General features: G+C 39.9%; 1 protein-coding gene across 6 annotated transcripts in view; it reads left to right on the plus strand.

The window, feature by feature from the left end:
* The window catches only part of STX11 (syntaxin 11), a 55,389-nt gene extending 37,455 nt beyond the window's left edge, over window positions 1-17,934 (plus strand). For all 6 annotated transcript variants that reach the window (XM_090040987.1, XM_090040979.1, XM_090040986.1 and 3 more), the window contains one exon: window positions 15,527-17,934. In XM_090040987.1, the coding sequence (XP_089897113.1) occupies window positions 15,532-16,398 (867 nt within the window). In that variant the 5' untranslated portion in view covers window positions 15,527-15,531 and the 3' untranslated portion in view covers window positions 16,399-17,934. The remainder of the gene's footprint in view (window positions 1-15,526) is intronic.
* Window positions 17,935-20,223: the final 2,289 nt, after the last annotated feature.

Genomic DNA, 20,223 nt, shown 5'->3' on the forward strand with positions numbered 1-20,223 from the left:
CTTTATGGTGCAAAAATTTCATAGATTTCATAGATTTCATAGACATTAGGGCTGGAAGGGACCTCGAAAGATCATCGAGTCCAGCCCCCTGCCCAAGGGGCAGGAAGTCAGCTGGGGTCATAAGATCCCAACAAGATAAGCATCCAAATTTCTCCTGAAGGTGTTCAATGTGGGTGCTTGAACCACCTCTGATGGCAGGCTGTTCCAGACCTTGGGGGCTCAGACAGTAAAGGAATTCTTCCTTATGTCCAGCCTGAAACAGTCTCGCAGCAGTTTATAACAGTTCAATCTCGTCATCCCTTGGGGCGCTCAGGTGAACAAACGTCTTCTCAAATACTGGTGGTCACCCCTGATAAACTTACAGGTGGCCATCAGATAACCCCAGAGCCTACGCTTTTCCAAGCTAAAGAGCCCCATCGCTCTCAGCCTGTCGTCGTAAGGTCTGTTTTCCTGACCTCTGATCATACACATGGCTCTTCTCTGGACTCTCTCAAGATTCTCCACATCCTTTTTGAATTGTGGGGCCTAAAACTGGACGCAGTACTTCAGCTGCGGTCTCACCAAGGCGGAGTACAAGGAAAGAATGACATCCTGGGATTTGCTTGAGAAGTATCTATGGATACAAGCCAGCATTTTGCTCGCTTTACTAGCTGCAGCATTGCATTAAAGGCTCATGTTCATCTTGTGGTCAACGATGACCCCCAAGTCTCTTTCTTCCATAGTGCCAGCCAGCGTAGCACTGCTGAGCCTATAAGGATGCTGCAGGTTTTTCCTCCCAAGGTGGAGAACCTTGCATTTTTCAGTGTTAAACACCATCAGGTTCTCATCCGCCCATTTGCTGAGCCTGTCCAGGTCAGCCTGGATCACCCGCCTGTCTTCTGGTGTGGATGCTTTGCCCCAAAGTTTGGTGTCATTGGCAAACTTGGCCAGTCTGCTTCTGACTCCAGTGTCCACATCATTAATGAAGATGTTGAACAATATGGGTCCAAGGACAGAGCCTTGGGGGACCCCACTGGTCATGGGGCACCATGACGACTGGCTTAGTCTAGTACCACCCTCTGGGTCTGACCATGGAGCCAATTTCCCAGCCAGCGGTTCATGATGGACCCAAGGCCACTGTTGGCCAGTTTTGCCAAGAGGTGATCATGGGATACCAGATCGAAGGCTTTTGTGAAGTCTTATCTATACTTTTGTTGAATTTTCAGCTTTCACACCTACATTTTAAGATGGGAATAATATTAGAAATGAAGGCAGGGCACGTTGGCACCTTATATATAGACTTCAGGGGTTTTCAACCTTTTTTGGTCAGGGTACCCCTGGCAGCCAGTCAATGAAGTGGGGGGAGGCGGGGCGGACTCCCTGGAGAGCCAGGTTGAAAATTCCTGAACTAACTCATTCAGAGAGACATGAGCCTTCATAGGCTATAGCCTACTTCCATCAGATGCTATGAACGGATTTGCAAAGAGCAGGGGTACTAAGATTCTTAGTTTGGTCTTGCAGCTGTAGGCTTTCAACGACTAAATTTTATTAAAGATGGTAAATTAATTGCTGCCTTGTCAGTCTGTGGTATTATTTCCTCTGAAAATTTCCACTGGTTTGTACTTTACACTACCAAAGATGAGACGTAAACTAATCCAGTTCTTGTACACCTTTGGTCTTAAATGTAATGACTGGGATGGGGTACTGCTGGGATTCTCATTATATTTGTAGTTTCTTAACTGAGTCTTAAACCCATCTTCTTTGCAATGCTGGAAAATCTTTCAGGCCATACTAGTATCCTAATGGAAGTGAGGATATTGAAGGGAGAGGGGGAAGGAGAGAAATAGTTCTATAATACATTACTGTATAAGAGAAGCCCTTGCACTGTTTATGGCTTGGAATGAAGTTGGGAGTGGGGGAGAGAGGAAAAGAATCCATAAAAATGAAAAGTTGGAAGTGACCTCAACATACCATCTAAACCAAGTCACAGCTCAGAAGCAAGATCAAGAATACCTTTACCATTCCCAGCAGAGGACTGTCTAACTTGTTTTTAAAAACACCAGTGAAGGAGAGTCAACAATCTTCATGTTTGTGTTTTAGTATCTTTGTGGTTGGAACTATTTTCCCAGCATTAAAACAATATCTTCACTGCAAATTAAGAAATCCTCCTTCTCCTATGCTGAGGGGATATGGTAAACAAATTGATCATTGTCCTCCTTTTAACAGTTTCTTATATGTTGGAAAAACTTGTCTCTCCTCAGTTTCCTTTTTTTATACTGTAAATAAATTTGACTTTTTATCTTCAGTCATCTTTAGATTTATACGTTAGGTAATGTACATTCAATCTAGTACCTCCATTGTGAAGTACTAGAAAAATGCACATTAGCCTATTTTAATGTGCGTTAACAAAAGCACACAGGTTTTTTTGTGATGCTTTAATGTGCGTTAAAGCACACGTGTGGACATGCCCTGTACAGGCATACCTTGTTTTATTGCACTTCGCTTTATTGCGCTTCGCAGATATTGTGCTTTTACAAATTGAAGGTTTGTGGCAACCCTGCGTCGAGCAAGTCTATCGGCGCCATTTTTCCATTGGCGCCATTCAGCTTAGATGATGGTAGCATTTTTTAGCAATAAAGTATTTTTTAATTACGATATGTACATTGTTTTTTAGACATAATGCTATTGCACACTTAATAGACTACGGTATAGTGTAAACATAACTGTTATATGCACTGGGAAACCAAAAAATGCATGTGACTCGCTCTATTGTGATATTTGCTTTATTGCGGTGGTCTGGAACCGAACCCGCAATATCTCCGAGGTATGCCTGTATTTCTCTTGATTGGTCCTGGGTACAACTGCAAACTGCGTCCAACCGCAGGGCCTCGTAGCAATGTGGTGGAGCTTCTTGTGGTGAGGTAGGTTCTATACAATGCCACAATGTTGCCAGCCTCTAGAGGAAGGTGAGTATTGGGCTCCTCAAAACCCTAGCCTCCACTGCCTTTGGGTACTCTCTGATTGGAGGAAGGCTAAGGGACATCATCCTGATAGAAACATGCCCTCACTGAGGCATTAGCAAGATAGCAGCAGTTCTTACCTGTTGCTCTCCGGCAGAAGCTACACCACTGAGGCACTGGACTTGGTCTGACCTTTAGATTCTGTCTGAATGATCTAAAGGGGTCTGGAGCAGCCTCCACTTCTCCGTACTCTTGCTTAAATGTATACATCAAAGATCTTGGCATGATGGTCATAGACTTTGTACGTGTACACTGTGATCCAGAAGTTCGATGGTTGCCTATTACTGTGATTTCTCTTGATCCTGCTTTTTCCCTTCTTTAAAACATGGATTTTTTTGCCTTTCTCCAGTCCTCTGGGATCTCCCCTCTTGTCCTTGAGTACTCAAAGAAAATTACTGATGGTTCAGAGATCACTTTGGCTTGTTCCTTAAGTAGTGAAGGGTGAATTTTATCAGGCCCTGCTGACTTAAATACATCTGTCTGACCTTGATATTATTTAACCCACGGGTTGTCAACCAGGGGTAAGTGTACCCCTGGGGGTACTTTGATAGATCTCAGGGGGTACTTGGGGGTGGGTGGGGACAGAGCGCTGCCACCTTGCACCGCTGCCTCACAGGAGAGCAGGGCTGCACAGACGCTGTGTTGCTGCTGCTCCATGGCTTGTCATGCCCCTGCTCCGTGTCCAGCAGCTCCCCCACTTCCCCACCCCACCCCCAGCTCTGTGTCTGGCTGCTCCTCACCCCACCCTCCTGGGGTTACACTTACTAAAAAGGGGGCCGCTGAGGATACGCTTAGGTAAAAAAAAGGCTGAAACCCCCTGATTTAACCTATTCTGCCCCTGGTTTCACCTGTGTGGGGCTTTGGATTAGTCCCATTGTTTAAAGCTACTTTTATGTATCCAGCTACAATTAACCTTTTTTTTCAGTCTGAAACAAAGAACACCTTTGAATACTGCAGGCTGTTCTGCATTGCTCATTAGGTGCTTTCTTATCTCATTAGATCTGTAGATCCCTAACAAAAAAAAGAATAATACCTGACTGAGTTTACATAAGCCTGATTAGGAAAGAATACTCCAAGCACCATGGGCCATGTCATCCGCTAGTTATGCTTGCACATTCTTGTCATCCTCTCTCATGTCATGTGTAACAGAACTGAAAATTTCCCCTTTGTGTTCAGGGGAATCCTTGCTATATAAGCCAGTCTTGTTGGTTGATTGGTTTTATACTTATGTAACTCTTTAACCAGTGGTCTGTGCAGACTACACGCTGCTGCTTGAAGTGTACTACTAGTGGAGGTGAAACCACCATGAGAATGTGAAACTCTAAGTATGGGGGGAGGGGAAGAAGATGGTGTTTTCATATGCTTGGTCTGGAGTAGATCTGCTCTTGTCTCAAATTTAGTTTCAATTTGCTTCTCTGAAAATAACAAGAAATGCTTCTAGCAAAGATCATTTACTGTGTACTCTTGTGCTAGGCAAGAGGTTCTTCAGTGAGCGGTGGTTTTGAACAGAAGTGCAGTATTGGACCCAGTACCTATGTTTTCAACCACGTCAGCATCTTATAGTTATAAACCAGGGGCCAGAAATTGTTCTGTCTCTTAGAGTGGAATAGTGTGCATAGGCAGGTAGTGGATGGGGATGGATAGAAAGGGAAGATTTGTATTGTAAATGTGTCTTCCTACCCATAGGATTCTTGGCAGTTCAGTATGCCTGTGCAGTTCATAGCGTAAGGTGTAGACACCCCCTGATGAATTGCTTGTACTCCAGAATAGTCGAAACAAAGTATTCTACTGTTCATATCATGTCACTGCATTGAGCTTGTTGAGAGCATATGTGTAACTGTTGGAGTGTTTTCCAGGGCTAGTTAAGATGACTTTTTTAGTCCCTCTACAGTTGCTGTAAAAGTTGTGGTAGAGGCCAGAATTGGGCCCTAAATGCAACATGCACTAATTCTAGTTGAATAGAACTACAGTATTGACAAACAATCTCTTGTGATTATACTGTGATGGAATATAGTTTTTAAAATCTGTATAATCAGAAAACATATGCAAGCATATAAATGTTTCTCGTCTAGTTGCTTTAAGTTTTGTTAAAATATTCTGTACTTTAAGCTATAAATTTTGGGGAGTGACAGGGTTAGCACTGCAATGAGCCAAATTCTGACTGGTAACTGAAAATCTCCTGTTTCTACTTGTGTTTAAGATCTTCCTTGTTATTTTTTATTAGTGCTACCTTATAACTGCAATAGTATTTCTATTGTACCTGCACACCTACAGTCACTTGATGCTATCAGTCTTATAGGGATTAATTAGGTAATGTTACTGCAGTGCTTTGAATTTATAAAGCACTGTGTATGTGTAAGCACTTAGCATGATTCCTTTGCCTTTGATTCATTATGACTCCAAACATGTAGTAATTGCTCAGAAATGCATGGACAGTGGTGTTTTATTGCTTATATTAGTTGTATCTACTTCATTGTTATTCTGTGATATGCATATTTATAATCTACTGGTATAGATAAGGACACAGTCCTCCTATGTGCCTTTTTCCAGTGGTTCGAAACCTTGTTAGGTTCAGTGAACTCCTGAGAGCCAGGTCTTTGCTTTTACTTGTTTTACACTATGGAATAATAAAAGAACAATTCTTTTGTTCAGAAGTGTAACTAAGGGAGTGGCTGGGGGAGCAGCCCCAGGTACTACCTTTGTATGGGGGGGTGGAAGGGTGCAAAAATAGCCATTGGCACAGTAGCAACCCATGCTGCCCTATGCATTGTGGTTTCTCCACAGGCAGGGCTGCCCTGCTATGTCTCTGCTTCTAGTGCAAATAATTCAGAAAGACAGCAACAAGTCAACATGGCTTTGACACTGGATTCCTATTTTAAGTTCTGGGTTTACTTCAGGGTTTCTTGTGAACTAAGTGCAGGTGTTTGTAGACCTAACAGTGCCAGTATTGCACAGCACCCTTAAAAGGGTCTCCTGGCACCCTTGCTGTGGCACCCTGGTAAAGAATTGCTGATCTGTTCAAATTGCTTAATTTTCTGCACAAAAGGATGGAATACCTAGCCTTGTTCTTATGGGGACTGTCAGTTACTTGAGGTGTATGATCAGAATGCTGGATGGGTGGCTTTGGCTGTATTTTATAATCATCTGAAGAAATAAATCAAAATGCCGTCAGGGTGGCATTGTGATGAACCAGTGTTTAGAAAAATCCACTAGGATGGGTCTACTAGCCTCAGCACTTCCAGGTTATTTGAAGATTTCCTCTTCCAGAGCATTATTTTTAATATGGCAGTTCTGGTCCATTGCAAGCAGGTTGACTAAAAAAAAAAAAAGAATGAATTGGGGAAGTCAAAGTGTGTATTAAAACTCTGTGTTAATGTATCCTGTTTCTAATCCTACCAAAGAGGCTTAGGTAGGTGTGGCCATGAAAGTTGGATCCTTGGTGGAAAATAGTTATCAGTATTTGGGAAGTATTTGGGAAGAGAGCAAACAAGAAAAACTAAGGCTCTCTCTGCTTCATGAGCTATGAAGCTTGAAGACAACGGTGTTGTTTCAATCAAGGCCCTGGTATAAAGGACACCAAACCAAACACAATTCATTCCGAAATTGTTCTCAGAATCCAACTACAGCTAGTGCTCCAGCTTCCAATTCTCATGTGTTTTTCCTTTATATGAATGCCACATTTGTGGCACAGGGGGTGATATTCAAGGACCATTTTGTTGTTAGCGCAAGATAAGAGACTATAAGACTGTCAGTAGTACTTCACCAGCTGTGCAGAACCTTCTTATTGGCCCATTAATCCTAGCAGGATTTACGCACAAGCCTACCCGCTGTGCCTCAGTAATAGGAAGATAAACATGGAATAAATATGGTAAATGTATGGGGTATGTATAGGAGAGATTTGGAAAGCACTACTCAAGAGTGCATCACTAAAAGTTCATTTTGAGCTGTTGTTGAACTCCTACAGAAATGTGGACTAGTTGGCACAACTTTCAAAGACAATTAGCATCCCAACAGGTCAGTGTCTCATTTACATTGTGCTAGAGGCACCAGCTATTGGATTAGTTTTTTTTCTAGGCATGCATGTCTAGTTTTGCTTGTCAGCAGGGAAAGAGAATTGACAAATGTGTGAACAGTGCCTCTAAAAGAAAGGAGTATCATTAAAAGCTGATATATCTGGGGAACTACGTTTAAATTAGGCCTGGTTTATGACTTGCTCTGAGAAGACAACATCCTTTTCAGAGGTGACTGAATAACAAAGCTGTTGAGTGCTGAATTACTTGAATATAGGATGGAGGTTGGAAGAGCATGTAGAAGACCAATAAAAGCTTAATGTTACTAAGGAAGGCAAAAATGCATTAAACCACTGCATGTGCCAGTCTTAAAGCAGATTGTCAGAAGGGATAAAATCAGAATCTTAGCTAATATTGGGCAAAAGGTAATATGCAATGTTGTAAAGCTAAATTTGTGATACTCTTTTACTATATGTCTCTGGGTTTCTAACTGGTACAGTTAGACTTGCACAATAAAAATGTGCATTTCTACATGTTGGATTGGGTATCTTCCAACATGAAGAAGAATTTTCTTTAACTGTAAACCAAAATCTTTTTTTCAGCTTCCTTCACCCCCTTTCTGGCTTCAGTAAGAGCTGCTTGGTCTGCTTGGATGTTAGGACACCTCCCAAGTAGAATGTACACCAGCAGGGTCCCAGTGACTAGAATATGACTTTGCTTACATGTAACTTTGAGAATTAATGAATAACCTAAGGAATTAAAGTTTGAAGTTCCATTGGCTCCTGGGTATAATGGAGAACTTGATTTTCTAGACAGTCAGGAAATGACTACTTCAAAATATGAAATGCCTTCTCTAAACAACCTGTGGCTCCTGAGTTCATATAACCCCTCTCTTTTAAGTTCTAAAACCCCTAAAAACAGTTCAAACAATTAATGATGTGTTCTGATAATTCAAAGATCAGAGTTCAAAAACAAATAGTTTTGATGTTGTGCATAATATGATCTCAATTAACTTCAAAACTAGCTGTTTGCCATTCACAGCAGCTTCCAAAAATACACCATACGTAACCTTAGTCAACTTTCTGATGTCTTATGAAAAGATGATTGTCAGTCTTCTATTAAAATACACAATAAATGTCAACTTGTCAATATGGTAAAAGACATCTGTTCAAGTTGGTTAGAACAAGTTAATATTGTATAACATCTACTGCACTAGCAGTCTCCAGATATAATGATTACATCCATACAGTGTTTATTGTGTTCATAACAAAAAAAGTAATCTCACTTTATTAATGTTTCCATGTTGCAAAATAAATATTTAAGTTTGCATCAACATTTCTTTTCCTTAAGTCAGGTTTTATGTAATAGCAAGACATGAATGCATTCTTATGACTGCATTCTAATCTACTGACAGACAGGAATGGTTGGACAATTAGCAGATCTGACTGGGTGAGCTTTCATCGGTATTGCCTACTCTGTATACAGTATGGAAAGCTACTGAAAGATATTGTAGCATTATAAAAAACTTTGAGACAGATTATTCTTTTTCAGTAAAGGTTTTCTTGCATTTTCATATCATCCATCTAGTATCAGCTATTATTATTGGAAGACTATTGAACTAGCCAGCCTACTGGTCTGATCTAGTATGCTGATCCTTATGGGTTTCTGGTAAACATGTTTCAATTTGCAAGGGAAAAAAAAGTGTGTTGGTTGATATCTGCACAGCATATCTTGAGTTACTTGTGACAGCAGGAAAGATATCCAATGCATGCAGTTACAAATTAAAAGTTAAAATAAAATGAAAACCCACCTTTGATAACTTTTTTGTAAAACGTTGTAGGTTTTAAGATGAAGTGTCACTTGTAATGTTGGAGTTGTGGTCTGAGAATTACTGTATAGTGTGGATTGGCTCGTTGGGAAACTGAGTGTTATGGTTCAAAATGGATTTTACAGATGTTTCCATCTTACCTTTTTTAAGACTTTCTTACATGATGATACTGTATTATTTTTATATGTGATGGTATAAAGGGATGGGAATTCTTGCATTGAAGGCTATGGAAATTTTACTTTTCTTCCTCCCCAGAAATCCCAGGGTGCTAGGTATCTAAATCTTAAAACTACAGATGAGTGTTCTCTTAATTTAGGCTATTAATGATTTGGTGCTCTCTTCTGTTCCAGATTTAGCTCCACTGTAGTGCATGTTGGGGCTTAGCATCTCTTTGACTTGAACAGAAAAATTCAAATTAACCTTCCAAGCTTGAAACTAGTTCTTTGTAGGAAAAGAACAACTTTTTCCCTTCTAATTGTGAAAGGTTAATTTTGCATGGAGGTGGAATAACTAGTTCACAATGCAATAGCAATAGTAAAAACTAGTATCTTGCAGAGTGTATTTATTAGGTTGTCTCTGCTACTAAATTTTCTTGTTTCAACTGTTGTATTTTGACAGATAGTTTAAATAAGAAGCCTCTTATTGTTAGACACAGTTGTGTGTGAGGTCTTTTGTTTTTGCTTGTACTTAAGGCTGACTAGCCCAACCCATTCAGTAAGTAGCCAGATGTTACAGAAAGTTGCATGTGGTTGCAATCCTGTTGCAACACACGCGGTTTGTAATCTTGTTGTGTATCATAGGAAGGCTATTTATGGTTGTGATTAACAGAAGTTTCTGTCATGGGAAGATGACAGTATGGTACAGATCCTCCAACAGGTAAATTTGGACTTAATACTTGGACTTATTTTAGGATTTAGTTCCCCTGTATTAAAAGGGGAGATGTGGGACTAGCTATTTACGTTTTACTATTTATACAAATGTTTTCATGACTCTCTAAATTTCAGTGAAACTTATTTGTCTATTTTTACATGGCTTCCTGTGGTGGTTTGAACCCATACATCCTAGTATGGGTGCCTGACTACCAGAAAATGAAGGTTATTGACAAACAGAAAGCAAAAGTGCCTGTGCTGTGTCAATAGTCCAATACGCATGTTTTTGCATCCAAATCAACTGAAGTGCAGAAAGTAAACAATTGCATATGCTGGGAAGCATAATTTTGATTCTTATAAAATATTCTTTTGGCTTTAATTGCTGATTCCTTACTAGAAGATCATATTGAAAGAATTCCTTACTTCTGATAACTTGGCTGTAGTTAGCAACCATCAGTTCTTCTGGTACATGGTATATACATGAGAGGTCACCAGGACCTTTGACACATATGTCTAGGCAGGAGTATGGAGGAGTAGAGGCTTCCAAGACCTTCCATCCCTATTTTTAAGTCATTAAGACAGAATCCAAAGGTCAGACTCACGTCCAAACGTTTGGTGCCTTGATGGCTGTAATATGCACATCCCAGAATCAAACCCCGGTCCCTCAGGTGGCAAACAAGGAGTCTACCATTAAACCACAAGTTTTTTGTGTAACAAAATGCATATTTTGCCTATTGAGCACTTCACCTCAGTGCCCAAATTATTTAATGTTGTTTCATGTTTTCAGTTGTGTAGTATTTGGATATAATATTTGTTTAGACCAATCTGACCCAAGAATAAGAGTTTTTTCTTTAAATATCCAAGAGGAACTTTTAATGTTACTCAAATAAGCTTCAAGCCTGTGTGTACAAAAATATCTTATCAATATAAATACCCTCCTTTGATCCTCTCCCTTCCTTCCTACTCCCTCTTCCTCCCCCCATCCCCCTTTAAAAAGGAAAAGGCAAAACTTTATGTTGTTTTCCCATATTACTAATTCATTACAAGATTTTCCTGGAAGAACAAATCTTCTGTCTGAAGCAGACCAGAAGTATTTTACACACAAGGGGAAAGGTTTGATAATATGTAGTGTTGCATTGGAGTATGAATGACCAGACTTCTGAACTAAGATAACTCAAATCCACCCAAGCATTAAAAAGAGGCTTAGAGTCATTACGTTTATTTACTACTTCTGCTGTAGTAAGGATTCATAAACAGCTTGATGGAATTAGCAATCTGTATTCCATAAAAGTCAGAAGTTATCAACATTATTAACTTACTGGGTTTCTTTGACCACTGAGCATGGCAGTGTTTCCTTTGCTTTTGTGTGAGGTAATACCCAGCATTGATTTATCCTCATATTTTACTGCATGTATTCTCTGTAGCACTAAGAGTATGCTGCAGACATTCTTCAAATATTTAAAATGTTAGAGGAATTTGTACAAACTGTAGCTATTTCCCATTTATAATCATTATTTATACATTTTCTAGTTGACAAACCAATTTTGCTAATCATAATCCCCCCCCAATTGAAGCATGGTCTCTAAACTTTAAATTGACTTGTTAAATAGAATCATAAACCTTATTTGAAGTCAGGCTCATTCAGTTAGGGAACAGAAACATAGAATGACCATATATCAGCATCTGATGAAGTGAGCTTCAACCCACAAAAGCTTATGCTCGCATCTATTTTATTTAGTCAGTCTTTAAAAGTTCATATCTACCCTGCCTTCTGTATACCACCAAAAACAGCATAGCATGAAAACATGACTAGTTGATATGCATTGTTCATAATCCATAAACAAAAATGATTCTGGTAACTTAATTTTCAATATTAACTATTGACATTTTTCAATATTCATCTTCTTATGAGCAGTTTGTGAGCTTGGGTGGTGGGGAGGGGGAGTGGTAGTTTTCATCAAATACATTTTACACCTTACCCTGTTTCATTTCATCATATGCTACTGAAACACATGCTCATTTGACCTTCCTGCTGGGGTATTTTCCTGAGAAGTTGTGAAACAGGCAAGATGAAGCTGGATATCTCACTTAAGGCTTGTGCCCCTGGAGTATCCACTATTAATTTTCAAGTGTTTTCATATTAGTATTTAATTTTCAGGTGTTTTTCTTTGGTTTTTCCATTTATGGCCACACTCTACTTGTAGCACTTTATAGTGGGTGCGTCTACACTGAAATTTACTGCGCAGTACAAGTTCATGTCTACGCATGCGCTCCCACACTGTGCAGTAACTATGGTGACTTATGCTGAGTTGGATGTAAATTTGCTCCATGCATGATGCAGGGAGCAAATTTATGCCCAGTTAGTTACTGCACAGTAAGTCACATGTAGATGCCTTACTGCACAGTAATACTATGCGCGTGTTCTGACTTGGGAGTTACTTTATTCGCATGCTGGAGCACACACAGCGTTACTGCACAATAACACCTACACATTAAGACACCAGTCTAAAAGCCACTTACTATGCAGTAATGTACCACACAGTATATGCACGAGTAGACATGCCCAGTAGCCAGTAAAAGGAAGACTCCTGATACTTAAAACAGATCAGGGCACTAACCTAGAAATAAATCTCACTCACTCCAAGCCCTGTGCCATACAGTGTACAATGTGACAGACTGTGTATTAAATTTAAAGAATCCCCTTGCTTTATTTTTCATTACATTTTTAAAAAATCTTTTGGAAACAAACACTTGCATACCAGATTTTTTGCTGTTATACTATCTTATAAATACGTCGCAGCTAGTATCTGTTAAGATTGTGTAATTGCATATGGTTTAGTGATAGGGTTTATATCCTTATATAAGTCAATGGTGACTTTAAAAGAGCAAATAGGAAGGTAAAACAATGGCACATATTCTGGCACACACTTGAAACAGACCAAACTGGTTAGCTTTTAGGACCCTATATTTTGTTTCACAAGAAGATGCAAGTTGGATTTTGATCCCTAGGGTCCCAGTGCTTGCATAAAAACAGTTAAACTGAGAGCTCCTCAAGTAAAATGGAGGTCAAATACCATGAGCTGTCCAGGGGAAAAAGGCTGACCTGCACATTTTGTGGAAGGAGTCTGAAGAGGTTTGACCTTTCCCAGAACCAGGGGATGGTAAACACTAAAGGGGGGAAGGCAAGAATCTAGTTTTTGTTTTCTCTTGAAATGCTTTGGTTCTACCTAAGTAATGTTTTGCTGTGTAGGGTTTTTTTTGTTTTTATAAAATAAATTAATCACTACTCAGTGCTCTGGGAGGAAACATAACTTCAGGTACTGAACATAAGTCAGGTCTCCTGAAATAACTGATTTTAGCACATAGGCAGCTCAAGGCTTGGTCTGAGATTGCAAGGATCATAGTAGTGGCTAGAAGCCCAAGATATGAAAGGAGGTAAACTCCAGAGAAACAATTAAGTGGTCACTTACTGAAGGCCGGTGACTGACAGCTTAATTATCTAAATGGAATGTGCACTTAATGTAGGTATACATGTAATAAGAAGCATTCAGAAAAAGAGTTAAAGGGCAAGGCAGGTCCCAAATCATCTGAGATTGTTGGTTAATTGTTGTTTTTCCCCCACCTTTCCTCTATTTATACCTGTCTCCACATGGACTCAGTTGCTTTTCCTCATTTCAAAATTGTTACCTAAAAAATACCCTTCAGAGTTGGAAAATCTTGGTCATCCATTAATTCTGGCAGGAATGTCTGCAAGTAATCTTCATTTTAAGATGAATACAGACTTTTTTTATTCTCTGTTACATGAAGCAGATGAGCTTTATCTTGTTTTTTTGTGAAAGGAGGTAGAAACCATGCTACTACCTACTATCTTGTGTGGTTGTGTTCTGTATAGCCTGAAGTTAAAGCAACTAGACTTGCAGATGTATGCTCTCAAATGTGTATTCATGTAGGCTGCATGTAAAAGATTTTTTTTTTAGGTTTGGGGAAATTTTGTTTTTTGCTTGTTCTTGTTTAGTTTAATTTTGTTTGTGGAGGCAGGTTATTTTTAAACTAATGTTGCCTTGGAAGAGAATTAAATTAAAGTAAAGAAGCCACTTATACCAGTATGAGAGTCTCTGCACTGTATACATATTGTATATATCTGTAAAAATCTATCAGTATGTCAAAGTTTTCTCTTGTAGACAAGCCCTTAGTCCCTTATCCTTCAAGCATTAAGACACTGGACATGTTTGAAGTAAATAGAATTGAGCCTACTTGAAGTGTTTATACAATTATAAATTAAGAGCTCTTCAAAATCCCTGGCAAGGTTCCTGCCAGGCCTAAACTACAAAACTTCACTAAAGTATGTGTGTTGAAAAGGAAGGTGAGTGGTGGGACAGATGTAATTATGGGTTTTTTAACATTAACGCTGTGCAGCAAATTGTTAATTTGCACTTTTAATTTCCCTGAGCTCTAGGCTTATCCTCTTTGGGAACAGCTGGGCTTTTTTTCTTTTTTCTTTTTTTTTACTTTAACCTATTAATTACTCCCTGATGCATAGTACATTTTGTAAAGACGACTTTAGGACCTCCCTGGAGAAATTTAAATATGAGTCAAAACAAAGTTCAGCATAGTGTTAAAATACAGAAAACCAAGGATACCATGTCATCTATAGTCTATTTACTTGAAATCTTTCTCTCTGACTTAAATGATGTCATGATGTTGCATTCCAGTCAGAAGCTGAAACGGACACTAGGATTTAAGTGTAACTTGACAGAGGGCATATGTTGGCTCTGTTTTAGTTTCATATAAACAGTCTGATTAATTGAGAGTTACATTCAGTACTGTAATTGGCTTGTACAGGTTTCTCACTCATTTTGTATTTCTGTAGTTCAGTATGTCCAAAATAGCCAAAAATTGAAAATAGCCGTGCAGTAATACAAATAATGGGGGAGACTGCTTCTAAAATAACCAGTTTAGTTTTAGGTTTCACTTCAACTCAGTAGATTTGGTTGTGCAGCTGTTACAGATTTCAACACTCAAGCAATTTAAGTGCTGTATAGAACTCAGGTCTAACAGATTGTGATCTATACAGAGAGAATAAAATACAATAAGTGTGCTAAGTATTTCTATGATAAGAATATGGAAGCAAGTTGTTTATTATCAGAGTAATACTGACATGTCGTGTGCTTTTTGTGGCATCTAGTGGGCCCAAATCCTGACTGTGTGTGTAAGTGCTATTGCAACAAATTTGTTCCCTTTTGAAAATCCCAGCCTGAATTCTCTTTGTAATAATTCCTTCCTTATCACACGTCTTGTAAATGCATTTGTCCTGTACAGACAAGTTCCACTGGAGGAGAAAATGCAAATGCAGAATCATAAAGCCTCTAATTAGTAGGATTGGTGATTATATTGAACAGTCTTAATCCAGACATTGTGAAGGGTTATCTTGAATTTTCAGTTAGGTTTCTACTGGTATGTACACATATTACTCATAATTGACTACTTCTTATAGTTAAACCTTAATTTGTTAATAGAAGTTTCTTCTGTGGTAATGTTTTGCTTTGTTTTGAATATGTTTATGTCTTTTTCTAAAAACCCATTTAAAAATGGGGGAAGAAGGGAGGATTTTGAACCCTGACTTTGATTCAGTGTCCTGAATCCCCAGTGTTTAGAACTTTTTCATTCAGTGAGTTGCAAGAAGTTCAGAGACTCTGGAACTTTTGTTGTGTCTTACTCTAGATAATCTGAATGGGAAGGAACTCTGTCCAATGTAAATTGCTTCTAATTTAACATCTTGTTTGTTTCTCCTGTTCCCCTTCTCCCACTTTTTTCCTCCAGGCAGGATGAGAGACCGGTTATTTGAACTGTGTGAATTAGCCAGGATTTATAACCAACAGTTTTCTAATGATGAAAATGACATCAGTTCACCGACTGAAACGCTCCTCTATGAGACTGATTATGCCCTTGCATCTCTTTATAAAGACATCCAGACTGTCAGAACAGAAAACAACCACCTGAAAGAGGACATCAAGCGTCTAGGCAAACAGAACAAGCGCTTCCTTACTTCCATGCGCCGTCTCAGCAGCATTAAGCGAGATACCAACAGCATTGCCAAAGACATCAAGGCTCGTGGAGAAGGCATCCACAGAAAACTCCAGACAATGAGAGACTTTGCTGAAGATGCAGAAACAAACTTTGGTGCAGTCTCTGTCATAGCTCGTGTATCAAAGGACCACTATGTTGACCTCATGCATGCCTTTCAACAAGCCATGTTTGCGTACAATGAGACAGAGATGAACCAACGGGAGAATTGCAAGATCCGGATTCAGAGACAACTGGAGGTCATGGGCAAGGATGTTTCTGGTAATCAGATTGAGGACATGATTGAGCAAGGCAAGTGGGATGTTTTCTCTGAGAATCTTTTGTCTGATGTCAAAGGGGCTCGTGCAGCCTTGAATGAGTTAGAAACACGTCACAAAGAGTTGATGAAGTTGGAGAGTCGCATCCGGGAGGTTCATGAGCTCTTTTTGCAAGTAGCAATATTGGTGGAGCAACAGGCAGACACCTTTGATATCATTGAAATTAATGTGCAACATGTTGAGGACTATGTAGGAGAGGCTAAAGGTCAGGTGAAGAAAGCATTGGAATACAGGAGAAAACACCCCTTCCGTACCATCCTCTGCTGCTGTTTATCATGCTGCAAAAGCTGATTCTTCTTCTCAGGCCTTTACAAACCACTTCTAACGTGCTCTAAAAATGAACATTAGAAATAATATTTTCATAATGACTACCTAAAACAGTGTTTGGGGGAGATTTTTGGGGTTTTTTTGTTTGTTCCTCTTGTTTAAAGTTGCTTAAGTTGCCTATGCATTATTAAAATCCGTATGTTGGTGGCAGATAATTTTATTGCCTTTTTAAAACTGAAACTGGACCTGTTTAGCTGCAATTCAGGGTAAAATCGTTTTAAAAGCACCTCCTGAGATAATGTGTGCTTCAGTCTATCAAAAGAATGAAGAAGGGTTGATAATTTGGAGAAGATGAATCACAAAGTGGCTTCCAAAATGGGCCAGCATGAAGTATAGATCTCTTGCTGTTAGTGGCCTAATCTATGTTTTTTGTAAGTGAATCTGTCTGCCTTTAAAGAATATGGAAGTCTACTTCCTGCAAAATCTTACACATTTCATTGCCACATTAATTTAAAGAAACAGTAAAGCTGTTCATATATGATAGAAAGACAGGATTAGTTCTAAGTAAAACTTTTTCAACAAGGAGCTTGAGTCTTACCTGCCACTGGACTTTTATACCAATAGAATTCTATTGCAGTGAATGAAGTGAATTTAGATCTGCTCAGGTTTAAAATAAGATCAGAATCAAGGCCTCTTCAAATCACTTCTTAGTTGAGCCATCATTAAATGCTCTCAATTTGAAGCTGTCCTAATTTAAAGGTCTGCTCTAATTGAGTGGAGGACTGAAAATTTTGCCATGGACACTCTCAAAGATTTTTTTTAAGTCCAGTGTGGAAATTCATATGTAATTACCACACCCTTGAATGGGAAGCTAAATATAACATTTTTAAATTGTGCGCACACACAGATTGTTAATGAAATATTTATATTGTAAAGACAATATACTTATTTTTGTAAGTATTGATGTCATCCATTCTTATGGATGAAACAACCTGAATTTTTAAAAGTATTAAAATTCACTCTGATCAGGAGATGAAGATTAAGGGGTCTATTTCTCATCTATGGGAAATCTGTATATTGAGGACAAAAATAGGCACCTTTATTTCATAAACTTCTGAACCAGCATTTTCACATCACTTGGACACTTTTATTAAGTCTGGAGAGAAAAATGTCTTCCTCTGCTTAAACCTTCTGTAGTCATACTGGGTTTGGACAAAAGGTACAAGAATGAAAGGAGGAAGAACAAATTTAATGACCAGATTTTGCAGTCCTTAATTGAACACATTTCCCCCATTGGTTTCAGTAGGAGTTTCACTTGATAAAGGACTGGAGATTTTGTCCCCTACTTCAGAAGAGCATTATGCTCTATGTTACTGGAAGTAATGAACAGAGGTCATAGCCAAAAGTACAGGGAGTACTGAAACTATAGTATTTCTGAGCACTTTTCTGCTGTACTGTGATTTATTGATACTTTATATCAAGTTTCAGCTATTTTTCCAGAGGTTTGACATGTTTATTTTAATGTTTCCTCTTTTTATATATTTTAATAAAGATTTTAACATTTCACATATTTGTATTTGGTTTTCTGGGATGATCTGCCTGCAGTAGTCACAAAGAAGTGTTTCTTTTCCTGTCTTTTTGTGCACAGAATGTATATAGTATATAGAACTCTGTAACTGCTACAAAATAATAAGACTGTAACATAACAAAAACAAAGAAATAGATACTACTTTTAAGCTTTTATAGGCAAGCCAGAAATATTTTCTTGTCAGACAGGACTTTGCATACAGAGAAAAAGCTAGACATATAGCCATGGACAAAGGCCTTTGTTCTTAAAGTAAAACCGCTCATTGCATGGAAGTAAATACCAGCATGTGTCTAGACTTTCTGTATGAAAAGATCCTCTAAACTAGAGGTCATTGTGGTATACAATGGTGTTTTAAAATTACCAGTACTATAGTTGTTTCAAAACTGAATAAAGAAGAGGGGAAGGGTGCCTCACATGCTGGCAGCCATTATTAATGTCTACATGTTTGTCAAGGAGACAAACCCATACTTATAGAATCATAGAAGTAGGGCCAGAAGGGACCTTGTAGATCTTCAAGTCCGACCCCCCGCCTGGGTGGGAGAAAAGACTGGACTCAAATGATTCCAGCCAGGTAGTCATCAAGCCTCTTCTTCAAGATCCCCAGGGTAGGAGCCAGCACCACTTCCCTTGGAAGTTGGTTCCAGCTCCTAGCCGCCCTGACTGTGAAGCAGTTCTTGTGAATGTCTAATCTAAACCTACTCTCTAATAACTTGTGTCTATTGTTCCTTGTCAGGCCAGGGGGCGCTAGGGGAAACAGTGTCTCCCCTAAACCCTTCTGGTCTCCCCTAGTGAGTTTATAGACAGTCACCAGGTCCCCCCTCAGCCTTCTCTTGTGAAGGCTGAACAGGTCCTGCAGTCTTCCAAAGTAGGGTCTGCCCTGTAGTCCCCAGATCATGCGGGTGGCCCTCCTCTGGACCCTCTCAATGCTGTCCACATCCCTCCTGAAATGGGGCGCACAGAACTGGACGCAGTACTCCAGCTGTGGCCTGACCAGCGTTGCACAGAGGGGGAGGATCACCTCCCTGGCTCTACTTGAGATGCACCTGTGGATGCATGACAAGGTCTGGGTAGCCCTGCCAACCGTGACCTCGCATTGTCGGCCTACGTTCATCTTGGAGTCAATAATGACTCCAAGATCCCTTTCTTCCTCCGTGCTCATGAGAATGATACAGTATCCAGTTCCTCTCTCAGGCCAGCAGGGGCTGCTTGTGTGGGGACTCCAAGCCTGAGAAGACCCACCTGCAGCCCAGTGACCAGCTGGGTGAGCACAGCGGAGGGGGGGACTCCCAGAGTCTGCCCTATTTTCCCTGAAGGGTGAGGGGCTCCAGAGGCAGGCAAAGCCCAGGGCGGGGCTGCGTTTGCCCGGCTGTGAGGCTATGCAGGACAGGAGAGTTGCTACAGCCTGCAGCTCAGACACTGCTCCCTGCTGAGCCGGGGAAGGGGGTCAAAAGCAGGGGAAGGCTGTGTGGCAGGGACTGCAGAGGAGGAGCCACCACTTGATGCCCGGAGACCCTTGCTGCACAGAGACCCCAGGAGCACGGATATGGACTCTAGCACCAGGGAGCCTCCACAGACCACATGCAGGGACACAGACTGTCTCGCTCCCTGAGACACCCCACCAGGGGCAGTGCACACGGAATCCCCAGTACACAGTGTGCAAGTGAGAGACTGTAAATAAGTTTTTGAGGGTTTATTAGTTGAGATATCAATGTGTTTATTTAATGGTTATTTGTTATGTTGTAAATAATTAAATCTTGTAAATATTTTGAGAATTGTCTGCGAGGGTGCTTGATTGTAAGGGGAGGCTCTCCGCTTGGTGGCACTGCAGCAGCTTCCCAGGGAGGCTGGGCAGGGCTACTGGCTACAGGGTATCCCAGGATCCCACTGTTCAGGTGAGAGGACGTGTAGTGTCGTGCCCAGGGTTACATGTATATGGGGACAGGTAAGGTGTCAGAATCTAGACTTACATCAAGCAGGAGAAAGTTGGAGGGAGGAAGAACCTGCTTTATTTTAGCTATTTTGACTTGCATAAAGCTGCGCAAATATAACTGTGTTTCTATTTTTATGCACACATGTTCCAAAAGTATTTCAATGGAAAAGAGGTAAAGGCGCAGATGTTTTCATGTTGAATCTATATAGATCCAAATAGTTCTTTGTATACTGGTTGTCCAACCTTTTGCTCTAAAAGCCAGTGAACCAAATTAACTCTTTCACCAACTTACTGACCTGCTGGAATTCCTACCAATATTTATTGCCAAAGT

This window comes from Crocodylus siamensis, chromosome 1 (assembly GCF_052110815.1).
Source record: "Crocodylus siamensis isolate JL-2025a chromosome 1, ASM5211081v1, whole genome shotgun sequence".
Classification (NCBI taxonomy): domain Eukaryota; kingdom Metazoa; phylum Chordata; order Crocodylia; family Crocodylidae; genus Crocodylus; species Crocodylus siamensis.